This window comes from Prosopis cineraria, unplaced genomic scaffold (genome assembly GCF_029017545.1).
Source record: "Prosopis cineraria cultivar Desert tree isolate PC_DT_omini unplaced genomic scaffold, ASM2901754v1 PC1, whole genome shotgun sequence".
NCBI lineage: Eukaryota > Viridiplantae > Streptophyta > Magnoliopsida > Fabales > Fabaceae > Prosopis > Prosopis cineraria.
Window position 1 is genome coordinate 3769164 of NW_026555332.1, and position 19692 is coordinate 3788855.

Sequence of the window (19692 nt, forward strand, 5' to 3'; positions counted from 1 at the left end):
ACCAAATGATTTTTGACAAATCAAAACCAAACACATACTTAGCTTTTCGGTTTGCAAAATCATGGTTATCAAATTCAAAAGCTGATTGAGAGAAAAAAAAATTTCTTGTGAAAAGGAGTTAGGACAAATAATGGCTTTAATTAGTCCCAAAACTATGGTTAAGTCTGAACTTTTGATTCAAAACCATGGTTTTGTTGGATATTTTAATTATTTAATGATATTTCAAAAAGAGTTATCATTTTGATTTTAAATATTAATTTTTTAGTGTCTATTTATTCTATATTAAATCTCATTATTATGATACGTATATTGTTATTTATTTTAAATTAAGGTGTTATTAAATGGTGTTTTATTGCCGATTGTTATAAGATTTCTACCTATAAAATCTAGTAGTTGTCTCATGTTCTAGTGAACTCTCCTGGGCTTTTAGGCACCCTCATCTTTCCCCCTCAAGTTTCTCCTAAACTTATTAAGTATTTCTACTATTTTTCACCCTACTCGTTTTATAGGAAGGTTTCACTTAATTTTAGGAAGCTTTAACAACTATGTCAGAATTGATCTTAAGGACAATATTCTTGGCATGACTCGAAACAAATTTTTTACAAGATATGCCAACAATCTTAAGTGCAATCACCTATTGATAAAGTTCTTTTGGTCAACGTGCTTGTGTGATCTATTTAGATGGTCTGATCAAAGTGTTTTGGCAAGGTATATCTAAATTCATCGGGTTGATCACAAACAGAAAAGAGATAAGTTCAAATATCTAGCTTTATTTGATTCTGGTTATTAGATTATATTTGTGGCTAAAGAATTAAAATAAGAGTGTCACAGCTATCAAATTTCTAAGTGTATGATACATGATTTGAGTTTATACATGACTTCTCCAAAGTGAAGCAAAAGACCATATTCTGACGCCCGCGTGCACCCTCACATATATTTATGCAACTATTGAAATCAGAAATAAAGTTCTAACAACTTAACATAGAGTATTACATTCAGTCAAATACTAGTTGCTGCATATTTTGAATATGACATGACATGAGAAATTAAAGCTTGCTTATACATACATAATGTGATCATAGCTTTTGGAACAAATGTTTAATCCATGACATTGATGTTGGATCTGTGTGGGAAGAAAGAAGATGATAGTGGGTGTATGAATATAGGGTTGGGGCATGCAGTAAAGGCGAGCCATGATTATTATGGCATTACCTCCATTATAAATAATGGGTTCTTGATGGGAAAAAAGGAATTGAATTGGCCTGTTGAATTGATGCCTGGTCTGCAATTTAAACTGTTTTGTTGGTTTTGGAATATCCTAAAACGCGCTCGGGGTGCGCTCAGATGTTAATGTTATAGTTCTTTTTGAATATAACGTTGTTCAGTTAATTTAAAACCAGACATGTTTTTTAACTGCTCGAATAAAGATTTTCGCAAATTGACTAATTGTAATTAAGTGGATGTATGCAAATGATAAGGAGGTGAGACATCTTTCTTTTCTTTTTTTCTTTTTTTTAAAGCATAGCATCAACCCGTGAGATGACCCGATGATTTAAAATATTATAATATTGCCTCATTGCTTATGAAATTGCTGTCGAGGAATGTCATATTGGTGTTGATATGTCATGTGCTTTATTGAGAGTGTTTTCGGGACCTTCTTGCTGTGTGGAAATTTGCGGTTGCTGAAAATGACTTTTTGATCAATCCACCTATTACTATTAATAATATCTAAATTGCCGGTGTTGTGTGCACACATTGATTATGGTGGATTTTAAAATTATGAGGAATTCTAATTTAATTAGAATGGGAGGTGTATATAGTGAGATTCTAATTATAATTTAATTAAAATTATATTGATAAAGCATGAACATATTTTCATATGATATGATGATTAAGATATTTTAAAGTGTGGAGGGATCAATCTAGCAGAAATATTTTGCTTTACACTAGAAAACTTAATTATATGTTGTATCATGTTATTCGATCCTTTTATAAATGGTAACATAGTTCTGTAGTGGTTTAGAGAGAAAATTTAAGTAGGGGCTTTGTGGAATTTTAGGTGGCTTGAAACAAGCATATAAAAATATATCATTTATCTAGTTTAGATAAATGAATTTTAAATGGTACATAATCTATATTTAAACTGTTTTGTTGGGTTTGGAAATCCTAAACGCGCTCGGGGTGTGCTCAGATGTTAAGTTTATAGTTCCTTTTTGAATTATAACGTTGTTCAGTTAATTTAAAACCAGACATGTTTTTTAACATGCTCGAATAAAGATTTCGTAAATTGACTAATTGTAATTAAGTGGATTTATACAAATGATAAGGAGGTGAGACATCTTTCTTTCTTTCTTTTTTTAAAGCATAGCATCAACCGTGAGATGAATCGATGATTTAAATATTAGATATTGCCTCATTGCTTATGAAATTGCTGTCGAGGAATGTCATATTGGTGTTGATATGTCATGTGGCTTTATTGAGAGATGTTTTCGGTGACCTTCTTGCTGTGTGGAATTTGCGGTTGCTGGAAAATGACTTTTGATCAATCCACATATTTATATTAATAATATCTAAATTGCCGGTGTTGTGTGCACACATTGATTTATGGTGGATTTTTAAAATATGAGGAATTCTAATTAATTAGATTGGGGAGGTGTATATAGTGAGATTCTAATTATAATTAATTAGAATTATTATTGATAAAGCATGAACATATTTTTTCATATGATGATTAAGATATTTTAAAGTGTGGAGGGATTAGTCTAGCAGAAATATTTTGCTTTACACTAGAAAATTAATTATATGTTGTATCGTTATTAGACTCCTTTTATAAATGTTAAGATAGTTCTTTGGTGGTTTAGAGAGAAAAATTTAAGTGGGGGCTTTGTGAATTTTAGGTGGCTTGAAACAAGCATATGAAAATATAATCATTTATCTAGTTTAGATAAATAATTTTAAATGGTGCATAATCTATTTATCTTGGCATAAATATTCATAATTGTGAATAATGATTTGTTTAATTTATGTGTCATGATTCTATGAATAAAAACAAAATTTTTTTAAACTATGGTCTTGTGAATCGTAGATTCATGTTGTATAAAATACATGAATTTTTGTTAATTGAACTGCATACTTATGTGAGAAAATCTACTAGTGCTTATTACCCTTAAGTAGTGATGAAAACAAATACAATATTAGAACCATACTGGAAGTAGAGTTTATTATTCTATGGGATGTTATAACTGTTAGTATCATGTATAATAAATTTTTATTATATTAAAATAATATAATGATGTTAGTTAAATTTTATTTTTAGATGAATAAAATCTATTGATAGCCAATAAAATATTATGTGAGTTAGAGCTTATTACTTTGGAGTTGGTTAATAATTCATGCGGGTTAAGTAGTTAAAATACTTCTTAGTAAATATTATATTGAGAGAAACATTGACATAAACTATGCAATAGCTAGAATTGATTGTTGAAAATAAGACCTTTAATCACAAGTGTAGGTATATTCAATTGAGGCATAAGACTATAAGGCAAACTACTAAAAGATATGGTTTTTTCAATCAAATATGGAAGATCAAGTATAAATCTTTTGAATCCGTTAACTAAGCCCCCTACAAAGAAATAAAATTAAATAAACATTGAGAGAAATGAGATTTAAGCCAATTTAAAAAACTAGCAATGATAGTAACCAACTTTTGCTATTAGTAATCACATGAAAAAGGTTCACATGGGTAAGAGATAAGTTATTTATTAGTTTTACCAGCATTAAAATTACTTTGTCTCCTAAGTGTATAAGAAAGTGCTAAAATGCATTGTTGGTGAGGCTGGCAAAGCTTTTAATGATTTAATATTCCTTATGAAAGGCACGTTCATTGCAAATATATTTTGATGAAATTACTTGGACAAAAATGGAGTGGGTTGCCCTTATGAAATGGTGGTGACATCTCTAGAATATTTCTCAAAATACCAAATGCGTGCACGGTCATCAAAGTGCAAAACATCTCTAGAATATTTCTCAAAATACCAAATGCGTGCACGGTCATCAAAGTGCAAAACCTCTAGTAATAGCAAAAATTGTGGGGGTAATCCAATTGGTAAGACCTCTAATATATGCTCAAAGATTGTTGGTTCATAGAATTATGCTTCACCGACTTCTCTATGTACCAAGCAATATTTGGTTCATAGTTCAAAAGATCAAATTCAAAATAATATATTTATGTGAATAATTCAGATGATAATATTTTTTTTTACACATGAGGGATAGTATGTGTACGTGTATCATATTGCTCAAATGTACAGAGGCTTTAGTGCGCATGTGTGCACAGACGGGCTTGAATTTGAGCAAGAAATGGATTCAGCACAAGTAAAGTGCACCACACAAAGGTATAAATTTGAACAAGTAAATGGATTCAGAGGAGAAGTGATATAAGGCAAATTTTTCCAAAGTTTTTTCCCCCTTTTGAAATATGTAGAGAATTCTGAATATTTTAATTATTTAATGATATTTCAAACAGAATCACCATTTTGATTATAAATATTAATTACTTTTAAATTCTATTTATTTTAAATCTCATTATTATCCAAAACTTTACTTATTTGAATTAAGGTGCCATTAATTGGTATTTTATTGTCCAATGTTTATGAGATTTCTTCCTATAAAAGATAATAGTTATTTAGTATTTCTATTATTCTATCACTTTATTCATTTTATAAGATGGTTCCCTTTAATCTTGGAAAGCTCCATCAATTATATTGGTATTGCTCTTAAGAATAATGTCTTTGGATGTTACTTGAAGTAGATTTTATATGTGATATGCCAATAGGTTCTCTCATTACTTTCTTGCAAACTATTTTTTCAAAGAAAAAAAAATCTACAACATAAATCATTGCATAGGAGCTAACTTGTATTTCAACTGCTGTTTACAAACTAGAATTTATGGAAACTTTAGTTTTCCAAACTCCAATATGAACATGCACTAAATTATTCCGTTCCGCATAATGTTTTTCCCATCCCTCCAAAATTTTAAGGGAATGGAATGGGAGGGTAATTCATGGAATGGAATTACAATATTACCCTTTTATTAACACCTCCAATCCTCATTTCTGGGGGAAAAGATGGGGGGAAAAGATGGTAATTTTGGTTGGAATAATCCAATTAGTTATTTAGTTTCATTTCTCATAGCATGAAAAAAAATTGAGAGAATCACATTTAAGGATCATTTAAAAATTATTTACAAACAAGGACTAAAAATAGGTTTCATTAAAAAAAAACAAATCAAGTTCTTTTGTTAACAATAATTCATTTGTATTGATCCTTGTTTGTAAATAATATTTTTAAATGATCCTTGAATGTAATTTTTTAAAAAAAATTTACATTAAAATAGTTACTTTGAATTGAATTTGACAGCCCTTCATAATTATATTGGAGATTAGATAATTGTATTAAAAACATTATGATATCATTCAAATTAAACACACGTAATGGTCAATCATCTCATCTTGTTAAAACATAAACTAAACCAAGCATTTTGCCTTGTTGAACAGGAATGAATAGGCAAATAATGATGACCCTACTAAGCGTTCACATGCAAGAGAACACAAACCAATTAGAAAGAATTGAAGCATATTCCACAGTGAAAATGTAGCAAAGCTTTGAATTTGATGTGAAATGTCCCATTGCTTTTGTCAACCTTTGAGTTAAACATAAAATAACAAAAAACCCCATGCCCTCTAATCTCGTCTTTTATCCTTCCTTTCCGTCATAATTCCCAAAAGAAATTAATAAAAAAAGCCACTTTTTTATTTTCCCATGTCCTTTCAAGTAGTCATTGCTTAATTTGCTCTCCATATCCACTAATCAAACACTCATCAGACGTATTCATACCCTCTTTCTTGTTAGATTATTTAAATATAAGTGAACTTAAACTAACATATTAAGTCCACATAAAATAAATTAAATTTAATAAGTAATATATAATAAAAGAAAATAATTAATAAATTAGACTCTTAAATTTTGAGTTAATAGTTAATATATAGTATTCTTCAACAATTACTTTCAATTCTTAACAAATAATATCAAAATCAAGTTTATATATAGATTATCCACATCTTTTCTTCTTTCATTTGTTCGGCAGCTCACAATTATTCATACTTAAATTATTTATCAGCATTTTTAGAGAGAATATTTTCCTGGTGTGAAAGCTTGAGATTCTCTTCTTAATTATAAATTAGTTAAGATGTATATGTGTGTTCATTAATTAGGGTTTGCTGGAAGTCTCTGAATGCTGGTGCTAAGTCTTTGTTTACTAACAAAATAATAGAGGGTGTGCTTCATTTTTGTCATATTCTTTTGCCCATAATCATATTTTCCGTACCCACAGTTACTAGCTAACTAACATATATTTCTTCAATCAAGATTATTTTTTGGGAAAAGTAATTAATATATAAATTCATAAATTAGTTTGATCTTGCTAAATTAAGCTCATAATAAAATTTAGACTGATCACTTTAAATCATGTGGAGTTGAATCAAACTTCAAGAGTCAAATTTGCAAGAATTGGACTATTAGGCCAGACAGTCACCAAGCTAAAGTGATACTTGATGTGATACTCAATTTGTGCTTCTTTGATTTTCTTTAATAAATTAAATTATAAGCTATATACTTGTTTAAAATTGAGATAAGTCACACTATTCATAGCTTATTAATAACGCAATTTATTATAAATTTTATATCGCACATAGATACTGTTGTTATAATTTTTACTAATTATAAGTATTTTTTGACATATGATTATATATTCATGTGTGTGTGGTTACTTTGTGACTTTGGATCATATATGATATTGTTTTCTCTTACTTTTAAGATATTTTATTTTTTAAAAAAAATGAATAAGTAATATGTATATTTTTAACTTTTTTTTTTGGCCAAAGTATATATTTTTAAATTGAGCACACAATTTTCCTCTCTGTTTTTTTTTGCCAAACAAATTTTCCTCTTAATAATGGGTTTTATTCAAATATGAGAAAGCATATGACTTATCCAATAATGAGTAGCTTGAATTTAGGTTATTAATTATATAATAACACTTGATTTAGATGATGAAAAAATCAAAAAAAATCCTTGAGACTTTTAGATTAAAAAAAAAAAAGGAAAAAAAGCCTCTATATATGTTGTCATATTAAATGGTATACTTAGCTTGGTAGGCTTCACAACCTCCATAATGCCTAATTGTCTTTATTTGGTTTTATGGTTGTCAATTCTAGCTTCCCTGTTCTATTATTATGTTATATTAAGCTCTTTAAACTTTTATAATTATTGAAATCTCCTTTATCACCTTTTTTTTTGGTATTGTCTTTTTAAAAAAAAAAATAATAAAACTCATTCCTTGCCTTATGTTCTTGTCATTTAGGCCAATCCTTCCTCTTTTTTATTTTATATGTCCGTGTCTGGAAAAATCTTCGATATTAATTACTACCACTCGTCTGAATTAATTTAAATTTTTACTATATGAACTGATCTTACTAATGGCAACATGGAATCATGCATGATTAACTTAAAAATGTTTTTAATATTTTTATTTAACGTGATTACATGTTATAAAACTCAAACACGTATTTCAAAATAAACAGATACAAAGACCTATTCTTCCTCTATTATCATCATTCTTTGTAGGATTAGGACATTTATAGGGTCCCAAACATGACTTGCTCTTATTAATTAATAGTAATTACAATGATAATGACTAATTTCTCTCCAAGGCTTTTCTATAGTCCTCAAGCTAACTATTCAATGATTTGATTTTGATTGCTGAGAATGACATGACAAGCCTTCAATCTTTGCTATCACCGCCCGTGGATTAGCTTTAGCTAATCCTCATGGTATTTATCTTCGCAAAAAAAAAAAATAAAATTCTATTTTGTCATGAATGTCAGCCACAAATATTTGATAAAGCATGTCATCTAGAGTGTGTGAAAATTTATTGTGATCAATCAAACAAAAGTACGCAAAACTTCTAGTAATATGTCATCGATATAAGACATAAAACATATAGTAAATCAATTTATTCATAAATTGTGATGAATAGTTTATCCAAAATAATTCCGTCAATTGTTATTATAAGATTTTTCTTTAGGAGTTTTATTTGATTCCAAATATAAAACATTTCATAAAATTTAATTTAGGGGCAAAAATAACTTAAAATTAAGTTTAATACACCCCCAAACCCTACAAGAAAAGTTTAAAAACAAAAATAACTCTTTTAGATAAAGATAATGACATCTCATTGATAAATAGTATCACAATCCTTTAGTATTCATGGATCAATAGGCCTCATTGTTAATACCTTAATTTGCTTATTTTAATAATATAACCATCTACAATCACATTATGAATGGAGTTATTATTATTTTTGTCTATGAAGATTCTTTTTGGGATATTATATATCAAGGGTATATACAATATTTTTTAAGGAGTAGAGACCATAGAAGTGGGGTTTACCTCTTTCAACATTGTCTTTCTATATATATATATATATAGGTAAGTTATTGGAAGCAATCATATTCGAGATATGATATAATTACATACTAAATATAGATACTTCTTTTATAGAAATTCAAACTTTAATTCATTTTATTATGACTTGTGAGAAATTAACCTCTTCCATTAAATTCAACTCCATTGATAATAATGTCTTTTTATACACATAGAAATCGAACATCTAGCAACATGCTTCAGGGATTCAACTATCTACCAAATATACCAAACGTGCCGGACCTTGTTGGTTGTTTGCATTGTGAAGATTCTAAACTTATATTAAGGTATTCAAAACATTTTTTTAAAAAAAAATGGAATGTATTGCTTTAAAAATATGATGGTCTTTAAGATTATTTAGAAATAAAATTTAGTGAGAAGAAGATTTAAAAATATTTCTGATAAATAAGTAACGAAAAGAATGGAATATATATGGTTATAGTTTTACTTTTATAATGCATAGAGGGATTGTTGATTAATCATGAGGACCAAAAGAATGACAATGGACCAGTGGGGTTGAGCGATTACGTGCCGTGTTTGTAAGATATTGTTGTTGGGTTTGTTATTGTTATCACATATATAGTTCAACTTTCAATGTTATGAGATCGATCATCATCATCATTTTTCTTGATCTTTAGTACGTCTGAATTTTCCAAGTTATTAATCTTTCGTTTTCACACTAGACATGCACTCTCTGTTGTTTACAACAACAAAATTATTTTTCACCAAATTCTTAGGCTTTTTATTACCATATTAGTAACATGATTTGAATTCTCATACTTGTAAAAGTATGGATTGTATCCTTGCCAATCAGACTGTTGCCAAAGAGAATCAATTTTAAATCAATCAAAAAGAATATATGAATTAGATCTTCATAAAAAAGTTATGAATTATATCCTTGTCAATCGGACCATTGCGGAAGGAAACCAATTTTAAATCAATGAAAAGGATTTGACAGATCAAATTAGTATCTACATAAATTATTAAAAACAAAATCTTATATGCTTAACCAGTGACTAATTGGCTTTATATGTTGAGACTAGTATCTAATTGGTGGATTCCAACCTAAGAGATCACAGTATCTAATTGGGTTGGCAGTTGTAATTTAATTAAAAAAAATTGATCACTAGGATTAGGTTGATTAGATGGATGTGATCACAAATATTTTAGTGTTTATATTGGAAACGTCCATCATCATGCATGAATGATGCATAAACTAATTGAAAGATGTGTATGGAATTCTTCATTATTTGGCAAGTAAGCTTTCTATGCGTATAAGTGACAACACGCATTTTTTTGTTATAATTGATATTGATGTCTTATCAAAATAAACGTTTTAATTAACATCGTAATCCTTCTAAATTGAACCATTTGTTGAACTTAGAAATGATCCGATAAACTCCCTCTGGTTCATAAGACATTGGCATGGTAACTATTCCATGGCTTTCCAAAGAAAAAATAAATTGAAGCCTTAACATTTAAAAATATATATTTTTTTTAATTACATTCTCATTAAATTTCTATATAAATGTCTTGATAATAATAATTGAAATGTCACTGAATTTTTTTAAAATAAATAATAAATAAAATAAGAGTAAAATTAGAAAAACAATCATAAAAATTACTTAATATTTTATATTTAAACCAAACAAGGGTTATAAAAAATGTCAAATATTGTGGATAGGACAGGAGGGAGTAAATCCAGAAGAATATAAGTGCAGGTCCTCGGGTCATGAAGAGAATATAAGTACGCATTTGCCAGATGAAATTATTGCTTACAATACGACATCAGAGGCTCTGAATTTAGTCGGTTTGGAAGATGTGCGGCGTCCAAAACTAAAGTGAAATTCATCCTTATCAACTAACTAATCATGTGCACCGAAAAGCATAGTTTTATATTCAATGTTGGCGAAGGCCTAATACTTGCTAACGTTAATTTCTTGCAATGAAGGATAATAATATATTCATATTATGGTCGAGCAGTCATTATATATATATATATATATATATATAAAGAACAAAAGATATTAATTACACATGCGAGTAACTTCCACTTTTTCCCCTATGCTTGTATAGTATGTGATATATGATCAACTATAAACTGAAACCAAACACAATAGTGTTAAAACCCCATATAATACCACACGTCCGATGCATGTTGAAATCGAATTTTTGACATCATGTTCGCTTTCACTACAAATATAAACACGAGGACTGGATATAAGAATCACAAGCTCCTTGACACATTTAGCAACCATGGAAATCTAGTCGTTTATTATGACCTGGATGAGCAAAATACATTCAACATGAATGACATAGCACAACCAAAACTAAACCCCCTGTTGTTTACGCAAAAAGAAAGAGAAAAAAAAAAAAGCCTTGAAGAGAGAGAAATTCCGAGAACTTGCGTAAGTCTCACACTGAAAGAAATTTCTTTCATAACTAAATACTACTGACCAGCACTGAAATTTAATTTATGGTACACTTGCCTTCATCTTCTTTCAAAAAGGTACTTCGGCCGGCTCTAACACGGGCAATAATGGTTCTTGCAAGTCAGGGTTGACACGAAACAGATTACACTGAGCATATTGTGCCATCAATTGATCCGCAAGAACCAAAGCTACCATGGCTTCTACCATGGGTACAGCTGCATTAACAGTCAATTAAAAAATGTATCAGAAAGTGCTTTTTCTCCAAGCGAGAGTGGTGTAAACAAAAGGTGAAAATATGCCATGTTACAAATCCTAATCATCCTGTCTATTAGTTTGTCCATAGAAGAGAGTTGTCACTAAACAAATTTATTTTCCCTTTCAAATCATGTGATAATTCACCTTTCAGCAAACCTGTCTTGACAGCTTTAATAAATATATAGAAAAATAAAAGGAAGTATGACTTTTAGTCCTTGAACTTTTTTCTCAACTATTGATTCAATCCATGAACTTTGACTCAAAACAACTCAGTCTTTATAGTTTCTTGATTTGGTACAACGTAGTCCTCATAATTTCTGAACTCAATAAACTACAAGAATTAAATTGTACTAAATCAAAATTCAGGAATTAAATTGATAATGGAAAAAAGGTTTAGAAACTAAAATGTATATAATCTCAAGATAAAAAATTAAAGCGTAGACCGGAAAGACGAAACAAGGAAGACAGTTATTTACCTCTAGGGACAACACAAGGATCATGGCGACCACGGGCTATTAGCTCTGTTTCTTTCTTATCTCTGGTCACCGTATGCTGTTTTTTCTGCGCAAGTGGCAAAAGGTGTCACATTTTCTATCACATGTTAAGGACAGTAAAATGATATATTGAACAAACCACTCAATCAGCTAAAAAAATGGGGAAGGAAGAAGGGGTAGAAATGGCTTCTTTCGTTTCCATTTTATTGCCTATAGGCTGTGGTCACTTCATTTATTTCGTCTACAATATAAGTTATGAACTCATCGCTAGGGAACAGTATTGAGTAAATCAATGTATTGACAGAGAAAATTACAAACTCTTCTAACGTGGTATTTTCTCTTAGCAAGTCAAAAGCATGGTTCGACACTTTCACAACACTATATTTACCATATAAATGTAATTTGAAAGATATTAATCAAAACAATTGTGTGCCTGTATAGTGAACTACAGACAGTGCTTGGACGCACAACCATGCTAGTCAGAAGCATACCTTAATACTCCCATTTAAAACACAAAAATCACTTATTTTACTACATTAAGTTTTTCTGTATGGTAAAATCAGCTTAAAGCGCTTCAAGGCATTATGCTTTTGATGCCTACTTTTATTCTTTGCCGATATTTTTGTTTCGTTAACTTTCTGTTTTACTTGTACAAGTCCATCCAATCAAATCCAAATTGTTCAACAAAACATTAAAAATAATGGCATTGTCAGCTTATTCTTTACAGCATTTTATAATATTTGAAGCTGCTACGTAGTATATAGCTGTGAGGTTTAAAATCATCGTCTGTGATGCTTAAATCAAGATGCTAATCCATCAACCCTAGATGCATGGTAGTAAAGAGGTGCTATCAAGCTACACTGACCCCAACCGCTTTCAACTAACTCTCCCTTCTAATAGCCTTGTGCACATTTATGTTTTAAGTATGAGTTTGCACTTCAATGCGAGTGAGGTGAGTGAGACTAGATTCACAAGTACAGAAAAAACAAATATTTGGCTTACTCCAATGGTAGATGTTGGCTTGAAAGCTACTCTCATGTTTATGATCTCGCCATTGGAAATTCCACCCTAATTGTCAATACAGATAATATATTAGCAAGGCATATATTATTACATGAACATCATATTGCAGACAAAGAAACACCCAAGAAGTTATAGAACATAAGACATACCTGAATGCCACCTGAGCGGTTAGTTCTTGTTCTCATCTTTCCTTGTTCATCTACATAAAACTCATCATTGTGTTCACTGCCAGTTAAAAAAGTACCTGTAATGGTTCCATTAAGCCATCAGAATGCCTATGATACGAGCACTGAAGGAAATTACTAAACTAATGTCTATTCATTTAGATAAGTCTGTAATCTTAAAAGGACAAAAGAAATAAGAGCGATATATAAGCAAGTTGAGCAACCTGCAAACCCACTGCCAAACTGGAAGCCCTTCGTCGCAGGCAGTGACATGATAGCTTTAGCCAGTTCAGCTTCAAGTTTGTCAAATACAGGTGAACCAAGCCCCTGATAAATAGTTATGTCAGTTCTCCATGGGGAAAAATAAAAGATAAATTTAATGATATGACACAACATTGGAAACAAAGTCTTAAGTTTGAAAAGATAATTCTTATAAGGTGTCAGACATGCAAGAAAACAAACACATCAATGCAAGGACATTTCAGAATCATGCAAGTTACTAAAATACCAAATATTAGGGCCAGAAGATGTCTGATAAGACCCCATCACTTGTCAATGTCAAAGCTCACAAAAGGAAACATAAAAGAATGGCAAAAGGGCAGAAAAGATGGGACTATTGGTTTCAAGGAAAATCCAATGGCTAAGGACCAATTGAGGCAGAAAAGTAGTGGGGTGAAACTAGGTAGTGTTTTGACAGGGGCAACCTACTTTTGGGCTCTTTAAATATGTATGTTCATGTAGATGGAGGTTGTGGAGTATTTTGGAAAATGGCGGTCAAGTGAGGAGAGTTCTAGCCTCTCGAAAGCCAGATTGGGGTTCGAGAAGATCACCTTTCTTCATCATTTTATTTTTATATTTTAGTGTGCATTATTGAGTGGCTTGTGTTTGCTTCATCCTTTGATCTTTCTGCCTAGTGGGTGTTACGAGTGAGTGAGCAGCTTATGTTTTGTGATTCTGTTCTGTGGGTGTATTTTTTGCTGTTTCTCTGTAACTGTAATTTAAGTGTATGAGCTTATGAGGGAGATGAGATTAACTTGAATCATTATTTCTCTTGTAATCCAATTTAGATATTCAGTAACAGTATTTTCAGTCCCATTTGAAGTGTATTTTTCTGGTTTTTGCTTGTTTAAAGCTTGTTAGAATAGAGGGTCCTATCAATGTCAAGGGATTAGGCAATCATAACTTCATTTCTATTAGGGGTAACAAAACATGCCACAAATGGAAGGAAGGATCTTAAGTTCTGCTAGTGCAAGATGGCTATAGGCATAGCAAGTCGAGGTGCAATTCAGGCCCGAATTCCATTTTATTCCAGACTTTTCAAAGGTTTTTAGTCACATGCCAGAAATTTATGGATTTCCAAATCAATTATCAACCAAGACCATAGGTGTTTAATTTCAAACTAAACAATGTAAGCCCAGAACATCAGCTTGACAAAAAAATCCTAAATTTTCTTAAAGATATTTATTTATTTTTATTAACAGTTTAACTATGCTTGAAATCCTACTAATTAGCTTGCTCAGACATTTCGCTTGAGGCCTTGATAGAAAATATGAAGAGATACTTACACGTGGGCAATTCCTCACAATGCATGTTACAACTCCACCAACAGAATCACCTTTCACCCGGACAGCATCAACAGCAGCTATCATCTTCTCTGCATATTCTGGGTTGGGGCATCGGACAATGTTACTTTCAATCTGGACCAATCTCCAATAAGTGGCAAACAATTTCACAATTAAAAAATAACAAACAACCATAAAGAAATATATATGTATATATTATTTCATTACTGTGATGATCAGCCAATTTTCATCCAGAAAAAAAAAAATGTTCGTTGATTTCAGCATCAGAATGCCAATGATGGAATTAGGTTCTTGAAAAGTAAAATTACTGTGCTGACGAAGAAATTTCCACAAAGAAGGGATGGCAGTCAATATGCTTTGCAATGTAGTGACGCTAGATAGGCACAAATTGCAAAACACATTCTAGCAAAGACTGCATATTGGAAAGCTCCTTTCTAAATTAATAAAATAGGTGAGGATGGGCTTCTTCACAAGGTTTGGTAAATCACTAAACATAGAAATTTTCCACACTTGTTTTTTTTTGGGGGGGGGGGGTGGGAGCATCAACACGTTTTAAAACAGAACCTACTTCAAATAGCACAATGAGAAAACTAATAAGTATATTACATGCATATTAACTTTGATACCTGTTCAAGTGTCAGAGTGTCATGATCAATTAGGTCCTCAGGAAGAACAACCTTGTGAACTTGAGAGACATAAGCAAGAACCTGAGTCATAAAAAACCTTTAGTCAAGGATCTTGCTAAAGAAATTGCAGATTGGAAAGAAGAAAAAGGATAAAAGCACATAAGTCTAGCAGTGATAAGCTTGCTCTGATTGAATAACAGTTCTTTAAGTAGAACAAAAGCTGGCATAATGTTAAAAATTAAATTGATAGAGATGAAATATTATAAGAGACATCTAGAAAAACTAGCTCAAGCAAGTTCTGATCTGATATTCAGAAAATTATAATTTCAACAAGTGGAAATACATAAAGGAAGTAAGAAACAATAAAGAGGAAGAAAATATTAATAAAAAGAAAAATACCACTTCATTGTAACGAGCAATATAAGAAGATTCAAAACAAGGGCAGTCAGTAATGCAGCCATAAACATCAGTTCGTAATCACTAGCAACAGATGCTGCATGCCATTATGAGAGGAAATCATACTTTATTGTTATTGAACACTACTGACTGCATGCCATCTAGAATAATACATCACAGCTATAGCAGTTGTGCATGACACAACAAAGGAAACAATATATATAATATATGTGCCCCGATAGGGGCCTAAGGGGTCTTCCTAAGCTCCATGGTCAAACTTCTTGAGGCCTGTATCTTACATATCAGTCATAGTATAAGATAGTTCTAGATCATTTGTGGTGATTGCAATGAATGCTAGGGAATTACTAGAGTCCTTATCTTTATCCTAAATTCATTTCGTAGAGTGTCTGACTCCATTTACTGTCTTCTAAAATACAAAACAAAAATAAAACAATTTGCATGTGTAGCCAACTTAAAACATGACAAAAACAGAAAATTGAAAAGCACACACATGCCTGAATATATCCATCCCATGATGCACATCACAATAAAACACAAGTTTAACACTAGAACTACTCAATTACATAAACAGGCAACGCACCTCAGTTCCAGAAAACTCCTTAAGGATTTTCTTAGCAACAGCACCAGAAGCAACTCTTCCAATGGTTTCCCTTGCAGAAGATCTACCACCTCCCTTAAATGTGAGGAGGTCACAAGCATGAGCTTAATGAAAATTTCATGGAATAAAACATCTCACTCATCACTAAATTGACATAGAATGCCACTGCTGCCATGACATCCCATTACAAAACTTAGTACCTGCACTGATCGCACACCGTACTTCATATCATAAGTGGCATCTGCATGTGACGGTCTATAAGCTAATGACATCTCACTATAATCCTGACAATGAGATGATACAATGGGGGAAAAACTTCAAGCAGGGAAAAATACATTGAATATTACTTTGTGTGAACTTGTTAGTAATAATCATAGAACATTATTGCTACCATTACAAGTAAAAATGATTTATGAGGATTACAAAAGTTAACTGTCATAAATTTATCAAATATATATCTAAAATGATTTTGCTTAGTCACGTGCAGACAAGTGAGTGCCAGAGAAGAGTTTAATATGCTCTTCCATCTTATGAAAACTACTCTAGAAAGCTCTCAAATATTTCAATGATTGTACAACTAAAGCATACGGAAGAGTTTTCATATAATAGAAACTTTTCTATATGTTCGTCCACACAAGTTCCCAACCATCCAAAGTTTCTTTTATAAATTGAAATGCCATTATAAAAGGCCATTCACAGTGCATATGTCGAACACTCACTTAAAGTACAGAAGGGGGGGGAAGGCCCATAGCCTTTTTCCTTTTCATTATTAAATACTTCTCAAAGAAATATGAAATTAGCTTTAGCATTAGATACTCACATGTCCTCTCTGATCAGTGTTGGGAACAAATACATGAATTGGCGTTCCAGTAGTAACTCCTACAGTGCACACATTATCTTTCAGATAATTTACGTGTATCATGAACTTCTCAGTTAATGATGATTGGAATGAAGACTGACCTTCAGAAACTCCTGAAAATATTTTACACGTATCAGTCTCTTTTCTGGGAGTAGTAATTCGGCTCTGACCTGGCCTCCTATAAACAAAAAGTTGGTAAATTTATTAGTTAGAAGACATTTCGAATCACAAGAAAGCATAACCAATAATTACTCATTACTGCTAAATTCGCTATGCAGGAGAAGTATTAGTCAAAAAATCCAGTTGGCAAATACCTCCTATCAAGATCCACTTGCATGTCCGCTTCAGATAGTGGTAGACGAGGAGGGCATCCATCAATTACGCAACCAACACCTCCTCCATGAGATTCTCCATATGTTGTCACACGAAAATAATTTCCATAGGTACTACCTGCTGCCTGTATCTCTGTAATTATCACAGGCATCAGTACAAAATATTTTATATGATCCATCGAGTTTAGCATTTAACAATTCCACAAGTTCTGAAACTCTCATTTTCCGTAAATATGGAAGAAATTACGACAGTAACCAGGTAGGATACCTGGCATTGTTAATTATGTAAATCCTTCAAATTCATATATACAGCATTTCTTTTTCACGTTTTATGTAAAGTTTATAAAGCAATCACATATAGAAAAAAACTGTCACTAATGACAAAGCAACATGCGAATAAGCCCAAACTATCCTCACTTCAACTACTTACACTTTCAATTTTAAAAAAAAAAAAACAAGAAGAAGAAGAAAATACTGCGACGGGAATAAACAGATTCGAAAAATAAAAATCGAAATTTAAGATGGAGAGAAGAGAGGGAGAGAGAACTCACGCAGTCTCTTGGGAGTGCCAGGGCGAACAGAGATTTGAACCACGGCGGAGGAAAGATAACGGCCATCCGAATTGAAGGAAGAAAAAGCACCGGATAGGAATGGCTTGGAAGAGATGGAGGAAGCCATTAGATTATAGTGGATCAAAGGAGAGAGGAAGAAGATGAACGGGAGGAAGGAAGAGTAGAGGGAAAACAAGGTTGTTGAGAGGTTGAAGGGCAAAAGGTGTAATTATAGGAAAATCAGTTCTCACCTACCCTGCCTCAAGCAACTCGTCTGCCTGGCTCTGGTTTTTTTTTTTTAAATAATAATAATAATCTTTTAAAATATGTAAATAATAATTTAATCTCTCAACATGTCATAATTTTTTTAAAATTTTTAGTGACTTTTTTATCATTAATAAATTTATATAAATTATTAAATTATTTTATTAAAAATAAATGATTTATAAGTTTTGTTTTAATATGCACAACTTTTTTTTATATTTGCAATAATACAACAGTAAATAATGAATTAATACGTGAAGTTATGATTTGTTATTGTATTATTAATAATATAAAAAAATTATGAATATTTAAACAAAATTTGTGTATAATTTATTTTCAAGAAGGATAAATTGATAATTTATATAAATTCATTAATAATAGAAAATTTTCAAAGACTATAGAAGAATTATAATATTTTAAGAGATTAAATTATTATTTATATATTTTAAGAGATTTTATTGTCATTTTTTTCTTCTAAAAGTTGTGTGGGGTCCTATAAGCAATACTACTTAGTAAAAAATATTACATTTTTTTAGGTGAGATGGTAAAAACTGTAAGCATTTTGGATCTTTAGATTTATAATTAATGATTTTTAAGAAATATTCTCAACTAAAAGTCTAATTAATAAAATTATTTTAATACACATATCATAGTAAACAAAAATAAATATAAAATAAGAAAAATAATTAATTAATTTATTAAAAATATAATTTATTTAAATATTGAAGGGAGAAATCTTTTGGTTGGACTCAAATCCTAGATGCATGTCTAGCTTTTCTTCATTGAAATCGGCTCTATTCATAACTTTTATGTTTATACCTCCAACTCTTTCATCCCAAAATTTTGCTCTGTGACCAGATTCTCATTTCCACAAATTACAGTTTTCAGTTGCAACAAGTTTCATCTTTTTATGTTAATTTTCTTAAATTGCTAAAAAAAATTAAATATAATAAGCTCGTTATTTTTAAATTTATTTATACCCTTGCAATCCTTTCAATTTGGTATTATTCAAACAAAAGTAATTTTCTTTAAAAGTTTTTATTCTTGTTTCTCATTTTATTCCCTGCACCACCAAACCAGGAAGCCATTTAAAAAATAAAAAGGTCGGTTGACGTTATTAGAATTGATCATTAGCATGATCGCTGGTCAAAGTTGTGTGGTTCGGCTTTGTTAAGTTTTGGGTGGGTAGGTGAGGAGCTGCTATAACCTTCCATGTCATTTGGTTTGGTGGCCCAATAGCTTTTTGAGCATTTGGTATGCATAAATATGGTGGATGGCTAAATTATTTTAAAGTATAAGTATTCAATATTTTATTTATATTAAACTCGCTTACAAGGGCCAACGGGACAATTACGCATGACTCTTATTCTCATTAACCTTCATTTCAACAAAAATGCAACTTCTTTGCCAATGCCGTGATGGCATATGAGGATATGTGCATTAATATTAACATCCAAACTTGATTAATTATCAGAGTGTCATGATCAATTAAGTATACTGTGAACTTTAGAGACCGGACGAGAACATGAAATATTAGAAACCTTCAGCCAAGG

General features: G+C 30.9%; 1 protein-coding gene across 2 annotated transcripts; it reads right to left on the minus strand.

The window, feature by feature from the left end:
* Positions 1 to 10491: 10491 nt before the first annotated feature.
* LOC129319575 (chorismate synthase, chloroplastic-like) lies at positions 10492 to 18084 on the minus strand. Of its 2 annotated transcripts, XM_054964682.1 has the most exons (14): positions 17876 to 18084; positions 17307 to 17457; positions 17094 to 17170; positions 16954 to 17012; positions 16334 to 16417; positions 16116 to 16208; positions 15119 to 15199; positions 14475 to 14606; positions 13134 to 13236; positions 12895 to 12989; positions 12725 to 12790; positions 11705 to 11789; positions 11031 to 11188; positions 10492 to 10823 (listed from the first exon to the last, which is right to left on the minus strand). In XM_054964682.1, exons 1-13 carry the CDS (start codon positions 18000 to 18002, stop codon positions 11043 to 11045), a joined length of 1299 nt encoding a protein of 432 aa, XP_054820657.1. In that variant the 5' UTR covers positions 18003 to 18084; the 3' UTR covers positions 10492 to 10823; positions 11031 to 11042. The 2 variants fall into 2 exon arrangements, with proteins under 2 accessions (XP_054820657.1, XP_054820651.1); XM_054964676.1 differs by lacking the exon at positions 10492 to 10823 and having other exon boundaries at positions 10936 to 11188; positions 17876 to 18083.
* Positions 18085 to 19692: the final 1608 nt, after the last annotated feature.

Coding starts and splice junctions, on each gene's coding strand:
- LOC129319575 (XM_054964682.1), bottom strand. CDS start 18,002: ATGGCTTCCTCCATCTCTTCCAAGCCATTCCTATCCGGTGCTTTTTCT. Junction 17,013..17,093: donor ATTTTCAGGAGTTTCTGAAG/GTCAGTCTTCAT, acceptor TGTGCACTGTAG/GAGTTACTACTGGAACGCCA. Junction 13,237..14,474: donor TTGTGAGGAATTGCCCACGT/GTAAGTATCTCT, acceptor ACTATTTATCAG/GGGCTTGGTTCACCTGTATT.